Source organism: Clarias gariepinus, chromosome 2 (assembly GCF_024256425.1).
Source record: "Clarias gariepinus isolate MV-2021 ecotype Netherlands chromosome 2, CGAR_prim_01v2, whole genome shotgun sequence".
Classification (NCBI taxonomy): Eukaryota; Metazoa; Chordata; class Actinopteri; order Siluriformes; family Clariidae; genus Clarias; species Clarias gariepinus.
Window position 1 is genome coordinate 15,355,607 of NC_071101.1, and position 20,679 is coordinate 15,376,285.

Consider the following 20,679-nt stretch of genomic DNA (forward strand, 5'->3'; position numbering starts at 1 on the left):
GTAACTTCAAACACTTTCAGACATCTGAAACATTTTTATTATGACTGTAATCAAGTGTATGTGTATTTTAGGTGCTTAAGTGTTTTATATCCGTTACCTGATTTGTGTAAGACAACAAACAGTTGTCGCCTTCACGTTCAAGATCTTTGGTTTCCTCCCGTTGGTAAATGAATACGTTAGGGGATAAACAATATAATGTTCATACCACAGTGAAACAAAACATGATTGAAGACAAGAACAGAATTTCTGGGGGGGGGACTATAATAAAAAAAAAAAAAAAAAAAAAACAATAACAAAAAAAAAGTAACTGGTTTAAATTTATGTAAAAGTTTCCTTACTGCCAGAACAAATGTTTGAATAGAAACTTTGAATTACTGTATAGAAGGTTATTTTTATACAATCATTTCAGCTCAATTTAAAGAAGGGTGCCAATAATACTGGAGGGCACTGTAGTTATGAGATTTAGGAATATAAGTCTGAAGCAGCTGACACATTCTGAGAGTTTAAAGAGGTTACGTGTGCCCTACTTGCTCCGAGCAAAAGTAGACACTACATTCTGAGCCAAGTAAACTCAAATATCGGTGAAGACATCGCATGGCTGGTTGTTGTGTCTACAGTCTAATAAAAGCTGATGAAATGTTGATTATTTTGTCTTTAAAAGACTTCATGCTGGGTTAGGGCATCATAATGTATCAAAAGTCTCAGTGCATAGATGAAATATGTTAGAATCTGTGTTTTTTTATGGCAAGGTGTGATGGAACATTAGAAATGGAAGCATTCTTAACCCCACTAATGTGATGTGACGGGAATTAAAGATGTACAAGTGAGACAAAATCCTTTGCATAGCCCAGAACTACTTCTCCTACCCCAATGGACAGAGCTGCAGTTTGGATATGGTGACTCAAATGCTTTTCTTTATGATGATATGAAAGTGTAAACGTCCACAAAAAGACTGGTTTGAAATGCAGGGGGGGGAAATGGTGAAACCCAAAACCCGATCTTCATCACACGTCCGTCATCTCATCCTCGATATCGTCCCCTTCCGTCTCTCCCTCCGCCTCGTCCTCATCCTCAGAGGTCACATCCGCGTCGTCCATCTGTGCCATGCACTTTTGACACGAGCACACGAACAAGTAGTTTTCTCTGAAAAAAGTGGAGGGGGAAAAATAGATGTCTGTAGTGTTTTCATAAGCTCCTCAGGCATCCTAATGTACCAACAAAAAATATCTCCTAATAACTTGAGTATAAAGAATCTGACTTTGAAACTCATGGAAAAATCCAAGGTTCAACTAAAGATGCACTAATCCGGTCTTATTAGTATCAGACCCCTGATGCCCTGAAAACATCAGACTCAGATTTGACATTTTCTGACCCTTTCTTCTGCCTGCTTTTTTTTTCCATTCCCAAATTGGATGACCATTTTTATCTTTTAAGGCAGAAAGTTGAGTTGCTAGGGTTGTTATTATTTTCTCTCAACATTAACTGAAAGAAAATGTCAAATTATCCTGAGTTTGCTCTCTCAAACATACACCTTCTCACACACTTTTCAAACACAGATAATATGCATATGACAGATATCCTGAAACAAAAAAGTGTAACCAATCTAGCTGTAGTTTTAACCAAGTGGTGTACTGACATTTTTTTGTTCCTTGTTTTTCCCCATTGCCAACCATTTTTAAAATCAAGTTTAATCATTGGGAATTCCCATCCACTAGTGAGTTCTTCTCAGTTGTATGACCGCTAAAAGGGTAAGGACCAGCACAAGCTTTGTCTTTGCATCTTCACACACTGTTCCTCACCTTGCAACCAACTGCCCTCTTCCACATACTGTACATGATAGTTGCCATGGCAAGTGTTCTGCTAATTGACAGGGATGAGGAACGTCATCCTTCCTGCCAAAACCTAGCTCTAGTTTTTGAGAAATGTGTGGAACCATTAGGTTTGATCTCGCAAACTCCTAATTTTGGGGGATACCACAAGATACTGAAACTACATACAGATGTGTTGTTAAGGAATTTAAAGAGATCAATATCGTAAGCCTGCTAACCACAAAGATGTAAGCACACCATTGTCCAAAATGTCTTTGCATGCTGTAGCATTACAGCTTTCATTTACTATAAAACATTAGGCCAAAAACTTTTCCTGCATGCCAATTCGTGCTATGCATGAAGCAAGCTCCATGAACACATGGTTATCCAAGGAAGAGGTGTAGAACTTGTCCTACACAGATCCCTGATATGACCCTACTGAACACCTATGGGATAAACTATCTAAGCTGAGTGCACCACAGGCCTCCTCGCCCAACATTAGTATCTGACCTCATATGATCACAAATCCCTGTTGCAAGACTCAAGTATCTAGCAGAAAGACTTCCCCAAAAAATAAAGGTTATTATAACAGCAAGGGTTATTCTAAATCCAGAATTTGATGAATAAGTACATACGGGTGTCCATACATACGATGCTCCTGCTATATGAAACAAATAGTCACCTCATGGTTAAAGACATTGAGAGAGAATAAAGACACTACCTAGCCAGACACTGGATACACTCATTCGGGTGCTAAACGAGTGCATACCAAGGCACAGTGTTGCTTTTAGTATTTCAATTGAGAAACACCACACGAGCAAGAATGCATTTCTAATTTAGTGCAACTTCGAACTTTCTGAAGGTCTCGCAAACCCTGCAAACACATGAAGCATCAGTAATAAAGCAGTCAGCATTTGCTTGAGCTTCACAGCTGGAGACGTCGGGAGCGGCGTCTGAAGCCGAAGTGAGGCGTCTCACTGGGGGGAAAACTGAATATGTCTAAAATTATCTGGAATTTCCAAACTAACCCGCTTTATTTTCCTCCATCAAATAAACAGTCAATATATAGGCAGGCGATCAATATAGAGCAAGGGGTCCAAGACTAATCCCAGTTCCTGCGCTCTCACTAACACAAAGACACCGCATGGCAATTGATCCCTTGTGGAGGGACGTATGAATTCTTAAACAAGCTGTAGCATTCATTACCTCAGGATCCTGTGCCGGCTATGACGGCTCCTGTCTCGTTGGCAACAGTCCAAGTAGCTGATGCAGATTTCCTACGGGGCGCCGAAAAAGAAAGACTTTAATGAGAACAGAGTAACAGTCAATTACCAACTCGCTTTCCGACCAAAGTCAAAGTTAACTCAGGTGATGAGTAGCCATAAAGAGATTTCCGCAGCTTTCAGGCCTTTGGTTACGGCTCGGTTATAAGCCAAGAACACAGATGCGCTTTGTTGGCTCTGATCTGATCTGACTCACACTGAATGGATTGTTTTAATCATGGAAGGTGGAGGATGCAAGACAAAAAAACATCCACAGCACATCTGTCTGACATGCCACATCTAATCAGTGGAAAAAATGATATCATAATCAGTGTACACATAATATTCAAAATTTGGATACAAAATAAACAAAATCAAGATAGGTTTAAACATATTAACAGCAAACATCTGCTTCCTTTAAACATATTTCCTACAGCACCGTACAGTGAACTCAATTATAGAACCACTGGCCGGTTAATTGACCAAAAATTACCCACAATTACCTTTCAAGATAATAATTTCACATGCAATTAGTCAAACGTTTGCCCAGCATGAGGTTCATTTACAAGAGGTCTATAAAAAATTTTAATGTTATGCTAAAGATACGAGTGAAATCTAATCTTTAATCAACTTTTATTCAAAAAACATAAAACATGTTTTCATATATATTGTATACAGTACTGTGAAAAAGTCTTAAGCCACCCGTCATTTCTTTATTCCTTTGCTTTCAAGGAGCCAGCCTTTCTTGTTATTTGTTTATTTCTTTTTTTTTTTTCAATGTAGTCTTGAGGAACCGTTCCCCAGGTTTCCTAAAGGACTCTTCGTCTCTCATTCTCAGTCCAGTCCCTGTAACATGACCAGTTTCAGAGAAATGTTTTTGCTTGTTAAGCCAGCCAGTTAGCTGTGAATCATTCAAGCAGAAAAAACACCACAGGCATGAGCCAGTGAGTAACAGGTGCATTTGAAGACGGAAGATGCAATCAATTATTAACACACTGGTAATGCTAATTGCTGAGATGAGAGGGGAAATGAGGTCGCTGCTGACGTTGTTAACCAACAACCAATTTTTTTAAATGACATCTGCAGGCACTTGGCAGCTTAAAATAAAATTCCATTTCTTTCATTTCTAATTAACATGATTTCACTTAATTCGATAAGAGGGGTGGCTAAAAACTTTTGCACAGTACTCCATATTTAGAGGAATGTTAATGATTAATCATTAATTGCATTAACAATTAAATAATATTAACTAATAATGCTTGTTTTATATAATAATATTCTTCATAGCTCAGATATCTATTAACTTGTCATTCTGATAGAATGTAAATATTCAATATTGTATTTTTAGCAGCCTTGTTTTCCATAACTGAAGACAGAAGATCAAGAGCGGTATTTTTGACAAGGATTATTATTATTATTATCATTATTATTATTATTATGTTTACTTTTGTTTCTCACTTACTCATTCATCTTCTACCGCTTCATCCTGTATTCAGGGTCACGGGGGCCTGGAGCCTATCCCAGGAAGCTTAGGGCGGTGGGGTACACCCTGGACAGGGTGCCAATCCATCGCAGGGCACACATACATAGACTTATTTACACACTACGGGCAATTTTGGAACAACAATCAACCTAACCTACATGTCTTTGGACTGTGGGAGGAAACTGGAATACCCGGAGGAAACCCACCAAGCACGGGGAGAACATGCAAACTCCATGCACACAGAGACGGGAATCGAGCCTGACCGGGAATCCAACCCGGACCCTGGAGGTGCAAGGCGACAGTGCCAACAAGTAATTTGTTGGGATTGACTAACTAAAACTGTTTAAATAAAACTTGAACATGCATCTTGTTATAATACAATTAACAATTAATTAATCAATTTTGTGAAAAAATTCCAACCCTAATTATTGGAGATTAGAAGCAAAATCAATAGAGTTGCAATTATTTTGTGTGGCAGTCCATGTATTGCCACACTGAGTGCACAATATATGTATATTTATTTTATACATGTTTGAACTTGAGATTCCACCATTAATCTAACAGGGGGTGCGCTCTAAACTATTCACACATTAAATTGACATGAATGCCATTTGGTAGACTCTTTTATCCAGTGCGACTTGGATTTTTTTAAATCGAATTTTACATCTGAGCAGTGAAGGGTTAAGGGCCCAGCACAGTTGGCAACTTGGTGGTAGTGGGGTTTGGACTGGGATCTTCCGATCAATAGTCCAACGACTTAACCACTGTGCTTTCTCCTGCCCATTGGCTCTGCCACACATTGGCAGGCAACACTCAGGCTTTAAATTGTACTCAAATGTGAAAAAAATAAAAATAAATCGGAATATTTACAAAATTGTGATACTAACAGATTTGCAATACAAATCGAATCATTAATCATTAACCATACCTCCCCCTAGTAATTATACTGTATATAAAAAGAACCAAACTGTAGTTGTGTCAATTTCTATTCATTCTAAAGTTGGCATAAAAGTTAGGAAAATTCTTGTTTCATGAGAATGACAAGGTCAACGTGATGCCCGACAAAGATTAATGTGTTGTAGGTCTCGATGTTCTCAATCTTTACTAATGTTTCCAATCTAATATTCTTAAGGATACATTTGCTTTCTTACAAACATTTGCACCCAGGCTATCCCTCTCATTTGCTTTGACCAATAACCACGGGCGTACAGTACCACATAATATCATGTCGGAAAGCTGTGAAATTTGTCCTAAATGCTCCATTTTATGTACCGAATACAAATTTCCCTCAATTACATTAAATGATGATTAATGTATGAAAAGGGACCGCGTGAGTCATGGCTACATGCACCACCTTGCTCAGAACCTGCAAGTGACTCATTGCAAATAGAGCCCGTTTATCATAAACGATTATTACCAAGTCTTTATGAGAAAGTATAAGGATTTAACCAGTCATCTATGCCTAGCTATGTTTCTTTGGAACTCTAATATTAAATAATACAATGAGAAAAAAACAAGTTTTTGCTTAGGATTTCAGCTATTCCTGTACAAATGTCAGCTACTGATGTGCAAATACGAAGCTGAAAAAGAATTCAGTAATTCAAAAGGCAAGAAAGAATGGAGCTACAGTAACATGATTTACCAAATCTAATTTTACAAAAACCTTCGCCTTCATGAAAATAGGACATGGATGTGTCCACTCCTTTTTAAAATCTGGCACCACACACACACTGAATACGCTTGTTCGGTTTGATCTGTCATTTTGAAGAGACAAAAACCTAAGCTTTTGGAAGTGAACACCACACCGCTTAGGGTGGAGCACATCCCATCTCAAGGCACACCCCCTCTGACCTCGCCAGGGCTGATGTCACTCAGGGCGGTCAGGTGAAGCAGGAAGTTGTTGTCGGGGAAGGACGCCTCCGCGTTCGGTATGCAGCTGTGGTTGCCTTGACGACAAAGCACATGACTGGAAGTGACCTTTCGATGTCTTTACTTTTATAATAATGTTTGTGTAAGGTAAAGAGACTGAAAAAAAAAAAAACAATATTGGTTGTTATTCTTACATGAGCTCTGAAGAAGGAAGAGACCGGATCCTTCACAGTTGAGGAAATCGCCCGTTTCTGTAAGACGAGTCAAAAAAGAAAGGACTCTGTGAGTCTATGGAAAACCTTTCATTCATCAAACCTGTTTCACATTTAACTAGATCAATACATGCATTTCAAACATAGTATCAGGATCACAAATAGTGAGTGTTTCGATCTGGTCACATTTCCAGCAAAGTGGTGTGTGTGTTTGCTTATGTGCGTGTGTGTGTGTGTGTGTGCGTGCGTGCGTTTGTGTGTGCGTGCGCATGAAGGAAAAGTGACCTTTATCAATGTCCTTGTATAACTGGTCAATAAAAGCATCCAGCTGCTCCCTCTGCTGGTGAGGCAGCTCCAGCGCATCACACGCATGAACCCACTGGCTGAGGGAACTGAACATGGAACCAGAGATTAGAGACGGAAAGTGGAAAATCATACCATACAGCTAATACATGTACAAGCAAAAAAAGTTCTTAATCACCAAAAATCGCAAACACAATCACTGAACTCTATTTTCAGCATCATTCTCAATTCTGATTAGTCATTAGTTATCTGCACTTTTCAGTTCATCCGCACGACAAGGTCAGGTGTGTTCTAGCAACAATGACTACAGAAGATACACTACAGAAACACGTTTAATTAATGCATGGAATTGCGGATATGGAGGGAGTTTTATGTTTAGAGATGTTCATCTTGCATTTATAGAAGGATTCTTCAGTGTCAGCACTTTGTAACAATCAGAGTTTTACAAAGTCTTCAGGAGAGAGGGTGTTTTGGGGTTTGGGTTCGTTAAGAACATGAAAAATTCTGTTATTTTTAGGGTAATTTGCTTTGTGGGGGGTTAAAAAAACAAATAAAGATATTGGTAAGGGAAGTACTATAATGGAATGTAAATGATGCACAAGAGTTTTTGGACATTCCACATTGTTAATATAACTAGAAATTGATCAACATTTGTCATTTCTGACCTGGTTTGACAGATAAAGTGGGAAACTCAGTTAAGTGATGTGTATTCAATAATTCATTCATTCATTCAATTATTCAGCATTTCTTTATTTAATAGCTAGACAGATAGATAGATAGCTAAAATAATAATAATCATTTTTTTAGTCAACTTGGCTGATGATGATTATTTTCCTATAACAGCACACCCCAAAGACTTTTATATCTCGCTAAGCGTTCCGCTTGGTGTAAATAAAAGTATGAAGGAGATTAATTTGTTTTTCAGAATATTGTTTATAATAAAATATTTGTTCATTTAATGATCTTGCAGGATAGTGCACTTTCTTTTGATTTGCTTTATTTCCTTTTTTGCTTCTAACAAGCTCCCAGGGAAAAATAATACACAGACAAAGCAACATGAGCCACGGCCAATACAACCTGTGGAGATTTTTCTTCCTATTGAAATTAATCTTGTCTAAATACAAGGGCAGCAACAGGATTAATGGCGTTTAAAATGTTTTTATTAACCATATCTTGAAATTCCCATTCATCTTTTTCTTTAAAAAAAAAATCATTTGATTTCTTTTATTATTAGTCTTTGGAATCTCTCTCACAGGAAAACAGAAATGTTATTGCTTTGTATGTAAATAACCTGATGACATAAAAATGCTTTGTGTGCTTTGAGTACATCACCAAGACGGAAGGAAAGTAATCCGCATTGATTTCCTTTTCCTTCATTTCCGTGTCAATGCAAATATAGTGCATACTTTATTGTGTGTTTTTATGCACAATATCATTGTTTAGATCATAACGGTATACCGCGAAGCCTTCTCCCCACATTCCAATATTTGATCCAGAATCATTTTGAATACAGGTATGTGTTGCAGGTTCATAGGTCACATGTATACAGGTTGCTGTTAAATCATAGCGGTTCTTGATGCGTCTAGATAACTTTGTATAGTATGCTATATGCTGATAGCAAACTAAGAGATGTCTAAGTTACTAAGATAAAGACGTAAGATAAAACAGACAACACAAGTTTTTAGGCAGTTCACAGTAAGGTTTTAGCTTTACTATAGTAGGGGTATTAATTTACACGCACCTATTATAGTACTTTTGGTGTAGTGTCTGTTGTGATCCAAGTAAATACAGTCTAACTTTAACCATTACTAGGGGATTTTTTATTTTGTAATGGTTGAAAAAAATTAGATGAACTAATCTATTTACAACATAATTTAGCGTTACATCTTAACTGATCATTTGACGGTGAGAATTATTTAATTTCTGACGCCCTTTTTTTGACAGATGAAGAGGGAAAACTGGACGTCACCATGCTAGGAAGCTAACTCTGGTGAGTAATGAATGAATAAATGAATGAATTTACATCATCTAAACCGATTTATCCTGTGTACAGGGTCACACGGGGCCTGAAGCCTATCCCAGGAGACTTGAGGAACCGGGCGGGGTACACCTTGGATGGGCTGCGCAGGGCGCACGCACACACTCACATGTGCATTTACACACTACGGGCCAATTAGCCTAGTCTGCATGTCTTTGCACTGTAGGAGGAAACCGGAATATCCAGAAAAAACCCACCGAGCACAAGGAGGACATGTAAACTCCATGCACACAATCGCCGAGACAAGAATCGAAAACTGATCTTTGAGGTGCAAGTTGAGCGTGCTAACCACTAAGCCAATGTGCTGCCCTTGTGACGTGAATAGCCAATTTCACCAAATTCTCAAAAACATATTTGGCACTGTGGTTTTGGCAACTATTTCACTTCTCCTAATTCCAGTCCTAATTCAAAGATTTCACGGAGCCAAATGGGAACTTGAAATGACTGGAATTTCCTTTGTACTTCAAAAGAGATTCAGAAAAATTGAAAGCGACATGGTTCCGACCTGGTCCCGATGCCCTGCCCGTTGGTCCCGACGAGCGCGAAGAGAGAGCGAAAGCCATCTGGAGTGAACCACTGCAAAGCAGAGGACCAATAAAATGTTCATTAATTATTAATGCACACTTCATTATTAACGTTATTAATGTTATTAAACTTATGGCCTGTTATACTTGTTCCACTGATATGAATGTTAGAGTATCGTTAAGAAGTTACTGTTATTAATATTGTATCTTTTTTATAATAGGTATCCTGACAGTATTAGCATATTTCTACTGTATTTGCATTTTACATTGTTGCATTTTACATCGCCCTTACTAATGTTCACACCTCTTACACTGTTATTACTGTTACAGGCTTTCATTATTTTAGATGATTATTAACCTTATATCCTTTTACTATAGTTACTATGCAGATATTTACATTACAGGCCTCTGCATTTGGTATACAGGTGTTAACGGTAAATACTTTCATACTCGCTGTGATATAGTGATATTATTTACTGTTTCAATGCAATCACTGCATCTAAGAAATTTAAAAAATAAATAAATATCTAAATAAATAAACACTTTTACATAAGATCCAATAAAATGAAAAAAAAAAAAAAATCCGCATGATGTTAATTATTTCAGGAAGGCTTTTTAAAAACTTCTCTCTTATATATGATCGAGGATTAGCCAGCCATTTATCCACATTATAAGTGTGTCCTTTAAAAATAATTTATTTGTCCAAGGTCTTGTTAGCACTGAAAGCAAGTGGGGATTCTTTGTAAGTTCATTAGCTGCTGAAAAGGAGACTTTACATTTGATTACAAGCTGGATGTCTAATGATTTGAATAACAGTCGTCTGGATTCTGACCTGACTGAGGTGATCGTCGTAGAGTGCTGTGGTAAAAAGGTTCCGCAGCAAAGCCAGTTGGCCCTGAGGGAAGGGGAAAAAAGTAAAATGTATTAAAATGTTGAGAGAATTACACACAGACACAAGTGGACATACAAAAAGGTTAAAGATTTAAAACTCTTAAATTCTACCTCGGAGAATCACAATACAGTGGAACCTTGGATTACGAGCATAATTCGTTTTGGAAATGGGCTCATATTCCAACACACTCGTAAACCAAATTGAAATTTCCCATAAGAAATAATGGAAACTCAAATTATTCCACAGCCCAAAAAAAAAAAAATATGCAAGAATAATTAAAAATAAAACAAGTTAACCTGCACTTTACCTTAAAAAAAAAGTTTTAAAAAATCCCAATACTGTGTGTGTGTGTGTGTGTGTCTGTGTGTGTGTGTGTGTGTGTGTGTGTGTAAATCTAAAGTAAGATCCCCTCTACCCCTTTTCGTCTTACACAGTTACCCTTCCTCCACTCTTTTCACACACACCCGCACACAACGGAAACACTGTTTTATTGAAAAAAAAAAAGAAATCTCTCTAATGAAACTCGATTGAGCGACACACGAACTAACGGAATTACTGCGGTAAAGTAAATGCACTTTACCTTTGAAAAGAATCGCGACAGAGCAGTATTTCTGTGTAGAGCAGAGAGAGTGTGTGTGTGTGCCTGTGAAGGCGAAAGTAGGAGGGGTCTCCATTTTCTCTCTCTGCACTCACTTCAGCAGAGAGAAAAAATTTATTTTTAACATTTCTAATTAAACTTGCTTTTGCTTTACACGCACACTGTACGCACATACAGACACAGTGGTCACAGTGGTATAGTAAACAGTACACACGTGCACGGATGTTGATTATCAACCAGTAAGAGACACGCACTAAGATTCAGCAGAGAAGACGATTACCCACAATTCCGCAGCGCAAGAGAGAGAAAAACAGTTGGCTCAGTTGTGATCACGTGACGCTCAGCGTCAAAACAAGAAGCGTATGCGTGATGCATGATACTCGGTACTCATAAACCAAGACTTACGTTTTCCAAGTCAAAATTTATTTCAAAAATTTTTTGGCTCGTCTTGCAGAACACTTGCAAACCGCCTTACTCCCAATCCAAGGTTTCACTATAAATGTATCACCATTTTGATGGCTGAATGTTAAATCGATTACTCAAGTTTTTTTTTTTTTATTTAAAGTTTGTGTACAACATGACAAAACCCTCAATTATAAATGCGTTTTTCAAAAATAGAAGGGGAGGCATCAGTATCCAGCCGATATGATATTGATTTTGCTGATTCTTTTTGTATTGTGATTCTGTTAGTATCATGATTTCATAAATAGCCTGATTTGACGTTTCAATTTTAAGTAAACTTAAATAGTTTGATCATTATTCACAGAAGTGCTATAATTTCACAACACATGTATTACTGTATTACAGAGGAACAGCAACATTTTACCACCTGAAATGTAAACATCACTCACTCTCTTACTTTACTGTCGATTTATCCTGAATACGGGGTGGCGGGGGGGCCTAGAGCCTATTCCAGGAGACTTAGAGTATGAGGTGGAGTACACCCTGGACAGGGTGCAAATACATACAAACTCCATGCACAAAGACCCGGAGCAGGAATCTACAGTAAAATCAACAGTGCTAAACACTAAGCCACCGTATCGCCTAAATGCAAACTTACTGTATATAAATACAAGATTTATTAACATACAGTATATAAATAAAACATTTGATTTTGGAGTTAGTGTTGCGATACAATTACCCAAAAAATCGTGATACCTGACTGAATTAATTTGATCCTCCCAGTCCTTATTTTTTGCTGTGGCCATTTTTTTACATGCATTTCCCGACAGGCATACTGTACTTAATCATTATAATATTAAAGGAAGGAACTTCCTGATAGTTGTGAACAAAGGAGACAAAATAAGAAAGGTAAAGTTCAAATACTTTTAAATCAAATCAAAGTAGAGTTCATACAAGAGAGCAGGGGTAGCTTAGCAGTTAACGCATTGGACCACTGATTGTCAAAATCAGTGGTCCAATTTACTGATTGGTAAAGTGCTCGCCCTATCATCCGGGGATCGCTGGTTCGAACCCCGGGTGATGCTGTTTTCCTCTCACAGCCGGAGGCACAGAGAGAGCTGATTGGCCGAGCTCTCTCAGGGGGGAGGGATGAGAGGTACTTGCGCTCCCACATTAATCACGGCTCTACAGCCAATCAGGGGCGTCTGTGAGCTCACGCACGCGGAAGGAGCGGCTAGCGCTTTCCTCCGAGTGTGTTACTCCGCCCCTAACGGTATATGAGCAAGCAGTTCGAAAAGATGCGGTTCACGCGGTTCGGAGGAAACACGGGATAGTCTTCGCCCTCCCAACTGAGTGGTAGTAGTAGGCTTAATGTGGGAGCCCCCTAGTGACGGGGAGAAATTGGCTACGATGACTATTGGGGAGAAAATTGGAAACCCCCCCCCAAAAAAAAAAAAATCCAAGTTGCTCTGGATGAGGGTGAGTGCCAAATGCCATAATGTAAATGTTGGAACGATAGCGATCGTGTAACCCTTTACATGAATAAAACATGTAAAATGTCCATACATCTTTGCACAAAAACATGTTATGCATCTTATTTGACATATACTGTAAGTGAAAATCTCGAGAAGATACACAGAAAACATCTTTAAACAACCCATTTTTTATACCTGAAACTTCTCTCCTAATAGTTTGTGTGCTATTTCCTCCTGCTCGTTGGCTGCACGGCTGCAAAAGTGAGAAAACAGCCTCTGCCAGCACCCCTTGTCTTGAGACTGATAATCAAAGACCAACAAAAAAAAATCATCATCATCTGAAACAAGCACTGAAAGAAAAGTTGAAAGTTAGGAAGCAAATGGATGATTTGTCTATAGCAAAAGCCATTCTCAGCACTCTCAGCCAAAAAACCCTTCTCCACAATCAGAGCTATTACTCTGAAAAGGAGCAAAAAGAGAAAGACAATTACCTGCTTGACAACAGCAACCATTTTAGCCATTAGCATGATGCTGGAGGTTTCTGGAGGGTAGTGTGCACTCCTTAACAACAAGACACGTTTGCACGCACACACACACACACACACACACCCACACACACACAAATATATTAAAGTTCCTGTCAAAAGTTTAAACACACCTTCTTGGTCAAAGTTTTTATTGATTTCTAACATTTTCAACATTGTATATTAATGCTGAAGACATTGAAATTATGGAACAATGTAGTCAGCAAAATCATATTAAAAAACATAAAAATGTTTTATCTTTTCGATTCTTAAAAGGTAGTCATTTCTTGCTTTGATGACAGCTTTGCACACTCTTGGCCTTCTCTCAGTCAGCCGCATGAGGTAGTCGCGCTGGATTGGTTTCTCAGATGTGTTGTGTACTTTTTGGCTGCTTTTCAATCACTTTACAGTCCATCTTATCCCAAACCAGTACTCAATCACTCTCCTTCTTGGACAAATAGCTCTTGCATGACCTATAGGTGCGTTTGGAGTCATTGTCCTGTTGGACAAAATGATGGTCCCACTAAGTACAAACCAGATGGGATGGCACATTACTGCAAAATGCTGTGGTAGCCATACTGGTTAAGGGTACCAACAGTACCACCAGCAAAGCGCCCCCACACCATCACTTCTCCTCCTCCATGCTTTACAGTGAGAACCACACACACATCCAGGAACATCTGTTTACCCCGTTCAAACATCTCAAAATTGGACTCATCAGACCAAAGGACAGTTTTTCACTGGTCTAATGTCCATTCATTGTCTTTCTTGCCCCAGGCAAGCCCCTTCTGCTTGTTGATCTACGGAAGTAATGGTTTCATTGCCACAATTTGACCATGCAGGCCTGACTCACTCAGAAGAACATTAGATGTTGAGATAAATGCTTCTTGAAGTTCTAATCTGTGGGTTCTAATCTGAGGTGCTGTAAACTGGTGGTTTCTGAGGCTGGTCATTCTAATAAATGTATCCATTGCAGCAGAGGTAGCTCTTGGTCGCCTGTTTCATCATAGCATTTGATGGTTTTAGGACTACACTAGGGGATATATTCAAAGTTCTTGAAATTTATCAGATTAAGTGACCCTTATATTCTTAAAGTAATGATATGGTGTCTTTATTCTTCTTGTCATCACTTGGCACAGTAGCTCTAGTAGCACTAATAAGGCTATTGACTCTGTACCCATCTCTTTCTTTGCACAAGACAACTAAAAGTTCTAAAGCACCTTAAGAAATGTCACGAATTAACGCTCAACAAGGCACACATGCGAATTGAAACTCATTTAAGGTGACAGCCTCATGAATCTGATGAGAGACTGCCATGAATGTGCCAAGCGGTCATCAAAGTTAAATGCAGTTACTTTTGACAATCTAAAATATAGAACCAAAAAAACCACTCTTCTGTTTATGTTTAAGCATTCTTTCATAGTTTAAATGTCTTCATTAATAATGCACAATGTTAAAAATATTAATAATAAAACTAATAGAAAGAAAAATACTGTAAAAATATAATATAAAATAAATATAAAATATATATATATATATATACACACATATTATAAAGGTAATGATGCCGAAGGATAATCATCATATTTACTTAATTTTAAAAACTTTTTTTTAATCAATGCAGTAACTTTTTTCACTTTAGCACAATTCTACATTCTATTTCGCACTAACATTACAAGCATAGACATATTTTTGGCACATAAGATTTTTTTTTCAATTGTCTTTAGCAATTTTTATAACAGAGATGACCTTACATATAAAACATAGCTAAAAAAGAAATTAATACAAAAGTTTAATTACTGACAATATTTAATGTCAGTCAAATGGTGCTGATTAACTGACAAGAATTTAAGGAAAAAAGAAATTATTGTAATGACGATCATCCTAGACATACTGTAACAGATGTCTTATAGCAGCACTGTTATTTATTTATTTTTTACATTTTGAAAGGCTTAATCAGTTCACAGCATTTAAATCTGGATTATTACGTATATCTTTTTATTTATTTATTCATTTATTTTTTTCAGTTTCTCACCTCCATGCATCCTGCAGCTTGTTGACTGGATGATCAGGATCATTATGTGAAGGTCCCAGACACAGGACCTGGTGATATTGATCCCACGCAGCCTGCCTGCACTCACTGCTACAGTACATCACCTACAGGAGACAGCAAACATAACACAGGGATAACCAACGAGAAGCAGAAACACAGGAGTAGACAGTTTATTACCACAGACCTAATATTAACATGATCAATCACACACAGGAGGCTGCGAAGCAGAAGAAGGATGACTAAGCAGACACATACAGTATATGAGTGTGGTGGTTGATTCTCAAGTGGATCTGGTGCTGTAAATCTGTTTGCTCCATTGAATAGATTTTTATTTTACCAACAGTTTTTAACTATATAGTTAAAATGGCCCTGCAATGACAAATTGACATTTTGTGTCACAACAAGATTTTACATTCAGTTCTTATATCTGAATCCGAAAAAACGTAAATGAAAAAAACTAAAATGAAAAATAAATACAGTCCCCCGACTTACAAACGAGTTCCGGTCTGGAAGAACGTTTGTAAGTCAGATTCATTCGTAAGTCTGACAAAGCGAGTCTTATACACTGTTCACACAAATATACAGCGTAAAGCATACATGGGTTTTGGACCGGGCCTCCAAATTGCAAGGGGAATCTCAGTGACACAGCAAGGTCAGCTGATCTTGTTTAAAGGCAGTCCAAGAAGACATCGCGGGGAGGACAACACTACATGGTGTTTACTGCATGCTTGAACGGACTATGTACGCTGTCTCATTGAGGTTTTTCCAAAATTGGGATTATTCACCATCAGGACAGCCATTTTCTATCATCGTGCTTCCAGACTGATTCATTGAAAAAGTGAGGCCGACTCATTTCTCCCGCACGGAGAAGTAATGACTGTTCGTAGATCCACTGTCTGTTCGCACCTGCGGAAATTCTTTAACTCAAATGTTCGTAAGTCAGGGATTTACTGTATTACCAAAAATAAAAAATAAAAAAAAATTTTAATGACGTAATGAGGTGTAAAAAGTTGGTGTGTCATTAAAACCGATAAGCAGGAAGAGTAAAATAATGATGACTTAAGAGACATGATTTCCGTGTTTCAGCCCTGTATGTAAATATTTTGAACAAGTAACGGGAATTCCGTCTCTTTTTGTTAAGTCATTTAAAGAAACAAAGGTTTTTCATGATTTAATTGATCTCCTTTTTTGTGATTGTAAAACATCTGAATTAAAACTTAATAAACATACTGTGTTGTATTAAAGAAGACAAATATCATAATGTTTTACCCTCACCCCTACAACTAATGCACATTTTCTAAGATATAGATGCCCAAACATAGCCTGTCTACCATAATTCTGCTTCTTAGAAATCATAGGCATAATCATAATATCCTAATCCCTCTGTCATTACTCAGAGTATCTGTATTTGTTATATTAACACTTAAAGAGCTTGTATTATGCAAAAATCTGCTGTTAGTCATTTTCAGATATTAAGAATGGTCTGCAGTGTGTGTAGCAAACCACAAATATGATACCATTCCTTCCTTTTGTCTATTGTTATATTTGCTGGGGTTTAAGCCAGCCAAATAGATTTTCAACCTATTGTGACCTCATACAAGAAGAGCCCCTCCCACCTATTTGTTGAAGAATGAAAAAATGCATTATATGAGGGGTATTTCAGCAGGAGCATTAACACACACACTTTCAGGAGAAAATAAGAACTATTAGGTGATGGAGTTCGGTACCTGGCACTGTGGGCAGGCCTGGTGCACCTCGGGCCGGACCTTACACAACTCAGGATGGGGCAGACTGAGGGCAGGCAGAGCACCGAGTCTGCGTGCATTTTCCTCTGCCGTCTCCAGAGCCCGCAGACAATACTCACACGCTGCAGAAAGAAACCATTAACTGATTAACAAAACAACTCAACCACATAGAAGTCTGAATCAATTTTAATAGCCAAGTGTGCCAGCATATACATTAAATGAAGTGACTTGGTGTGCCTTCACAAAATAGTGCCAGCTACTATTGCCACATTTACTGGAGACAGTATTTAATACATGAAAGTGTCCATTCAGCTCTTATGTATTTGTTTTGTACATATTGTACATTATGTGTAAGTATTCACACCACAACATTTCTATAGTTTAAAGTGTTACCTGGAAATAATATGAACCTTTACCAATAGATTGAACTGATACAGTATGTCTGCCTTTTAAAAAACTCAATACTTACAGTAGGTGAGACACAATACATCATTAATAAGATTAAATATTCAAACATCATATAAAGCTAATAAATATTGGTTTCTGTATGCTAATGTATTAGATTATGCTTCATGGCCAAAAATAAATAAATAAATTTAATAAAGAATTATATACCATTTCAAAATTTCAAATTATCGACTTTTACAAATCAAACAAAACCTTAAAATGACCAAAAGTGGGTTAAGATCTATCCCACAAGTTATATAAACCTGAAAGAATGGTGCTGAAAAGAAAGAAGAGGTTAAGAAGAGGTTTGAATAGAGATTCCTTAAATGCTTGATTAATTTTTAGCACTTAAAAATAGATCACAGCTGCATTTATTTATCAAGTTACAGCCACAATGCAATGGGTGCATCAGGGTAAAAAAGGAAGCGCATCATGCACAGTGCCCACTGTACAAGCCTCTGGAGACAGCGTTATGATCTGGGGTTGCCTAAGTTGGTCAGGTCAAGACTCTTCAGCGTTACGTGGCAATAAAATAATGTCAGCTGACGACCTGAACCAGGTAATGACATCTATGGAGTTATTCTTCCCTGATGGCACAGGCATACAGTGGGGCAAAAAAGTATTTAGTCAACCACCAACTGTGCAAGTTCTTCCACTTAAAAATATGAGAGGCCTGTAATTTTCATTTAAGGTATATCTTAACTATGAGAAACAAAATAAGAATTTGTTGCCCTGGCGGTGTGTTTGGGATCATTGTGATGCTGAAAGACCCAAACACGTTTCATCTTCAATGCCATCTTCATCTTCAATTTGAATTTGAATTTGCTCTTGCTGATGGAAGAAGGTTTTCACTCAAAATCTCACAATACATGGCCCCATTCATTCTTTCCTTTACATGGATCAGTCGTTCTGGTCCCTTTGCAGAAAAACAGCCCCAAAGCATGATGTTTCCACCCCCATGCTTCACAGTAGGTGCTCTCTGGATGCAAGTCAAACATATGGAGTTTTTAACAAAAATTCTATTTTGGTTTCATCTGACCATATGACATTCTCCAAATCCTCTTCTGGATCATCCAAATGAAATTCTCTCTAGCAAACTTCAGACGGGCCTGGACATGCACTGGTTTAAGCAGGGGGACGCGTCTGGCCCTGCAGGATTCGATCCCTGGCGGTGCAGTGTGTTACTGATGGTAGCTTTTGTTACTTTGGTCCCAGCTCTCTGCAGGTCATTCACTAGGTCCCCCTGTGTGGTTCTGGGATTTTTGCTTACAGTTCTTTTTATCTATATAAATAAAAATTGAGCTGAATTTTGACCCCACGGGATGAGATCTTGCGTGGAGCCCCAGATCGAGGGAGATTATCAGTGGTCTTGTATGTCTTCCATTTTCTAATAATTGCTCTCACAGTTGATTTCTTCACACCAAGCTGCTTATATATTGCAGATTCAGTCTTCCCAGCCTGGTGCAGGTCTACAATTTTGTTTTTTGGTGTCCTTTGACAGCTCTTTGGTCTTGGCCATCGTGGAGTTTGGAGTGAGACTGTTTGAGGTTGTGGACAGGTGTCTTTTTAAAGATAAGGAGTTCAAACAGATGCCATCAATACAAGTAACGAGTAGAGGACTTAAAGAAGTTACAGGTCTGTGAGAGCCAGAAATCTTGCTTGTTTGTAGGTGACCAAATACTTATTTTACAGAGGAACTTACCAATTAATTCATTGTGATTTTCTTTTCTTATTTTGTCTCTTATAGTTGAGGTATACCTATGATGAAAATTACAGGCCTCTCTCATCTTTTTAAGTGAAAGAACTTGCACAATTGGTGGCTGACTAAATAATTTTTGCCCCACTGTATTCCAGGACACACATCGTAAAAGAGTGGTTCTGGAAGGATAAAGAATCATTTGCACACATAAATTGTCCAGCACACTGCATGACGTGATCAAAGATGAATTCAGACAAACAAAATATTAGTGTGTGCAACTTGTTTCTTTTGGACATGCAAGTCAGTATTGGATCAGTATTATATGTTGACCAAGTATTGTTATCAAAAATGGGCAATCTGCAATCACTTTTGAAGATGAAGTACACCGTATCATTCCTGAATGCTTGTATGGATATATGGGACTTCCTGAGGCAACTATTTGCATGCTGACCAACACCACACTACTCACCTTTATACTTGTACAAGGCATTCCACAAGAACTGGGCAGACACAAGGGGACGCTCAGTAAAGATGGTCTCGCCTTTTTTGAAAGGTCTTTTGGCAAACAGTCCTTTACCCTAAAGAAAATGACAGAAAATGGAGTACAGGTTTAATGCTGTGTGACTCAGGCCTGCTTTAAGGCACTGAGACCAAGTAGCACTAATCGATTTAATCTAGAAGCAATATAACTACAAAACGATTACAGTAATAACGTCTCAATGACTGGCAAGTGACTGGTCTAATATTCTAATATAAAATTTTTGTAAGGTACCCATAGATCTCCGGTTTAAAACATTTAGGAGCTTGTCTATAAAGAACCGCTTGGCAAAGAAAGTCAGGAATGTTAGTGTGAAGCAGATTTATTACAGATACCCACCTTGACATTGTCGATAAACCGGACTTCAACGCAGTTAATAGTTTTACCGGGATCAACGCATCGAGAAAACATGTCATCCAAGGGAGCCGCCATGTTGGAAATCACGTGTCAACTTTGACCTCTGTACGGATATCCAATCGGATGCTTTTTTTTTTTTCGACGGGAGTTGACGTCAGACACGAACACATAAGGAAATGTTTTATATGCATGAATAATAATTACGAAGGTTTATATGTTTCATTCAGAAAACATTTTATAAAAGTTTATACATCCTTTTTTAAACATTTTAATTGGCGAACAAAAAGGGGGGTGTAATCGGTGTTGACGTCAGCAGATGAGGGCGGGACATGTAAGAAGATTGACCAATAAGAGATCAGGGCGAGTTTTTAATATTTCTTTTTCCCCGAAACAGTCAGCTGCTGTATTTCTGTTTTGTTTTGTTTATTTGTTTTTATTATTGTTTCTACA

The 20,679-nt window shown here is 38.0% G+C and overlaps 1 protein-coding gene across 1 annotated transcript; it reads right to left on the bottom strand.

The window, feature by feature from the left end:
• Positions 1-271: 271 nt before the first annotated feature.
• On the bottom strand, positions 272-20,310 carry smyd5 (SMYD family member 5). Its single transcript, XM_053481912.1, has 13 exons — positions 20,212-20,310; positions 19,804-19,912; positions 17,171-17,310; positions 15,426-15,547; positions 13,358-13,427; positions 13,062-13,166; positions 10,332-10,394; positions 9,481-9,551; positions 6,920-7,026; positions 6,617-6,673; positions 6,405-6,499; positions 3,015-3,085; positions 272-1,143 (listed from the first exon to the last, which is right to left on the bottom strand). Exons 1-13 carry the CDS (start codon positions 20,302-20,304, stop codon positions 1,005-1,007), a joined length of 1,242 nt encoding a protein of 413 aa, XP_053337887.1. The 5' UTR covers positions 20,305-20,310; the 3' UTR covers positions 272-1,004.
• Between the last annotated feature and the right edge of the window lie 369 nt (positions 20,311-20,679).

Coding starts and splice junctions, on each gene's coding strand:
- smyd5 (XM_053481912.1), bottom strand. CDS start 20,304: ATGGCGGCTCCCTTGGATGACATGTTTTCTCGATGCGTTGATCCCGGT. Junction 15,548..17,170: donor AGGCCTGCCCACAGTGCCAG/GTACCGAACTCC, acceptor TGTCTCCTGTAG/GTGATGTACTGTAGCAGTGA. Junction 13,167..13,357: donor TGGTTGCTGTTGTCAAGCAG/GTAATTGTCTTT, acceptor TTTGATTATCAG/TCTCAAGACAAGGGGTGCTG.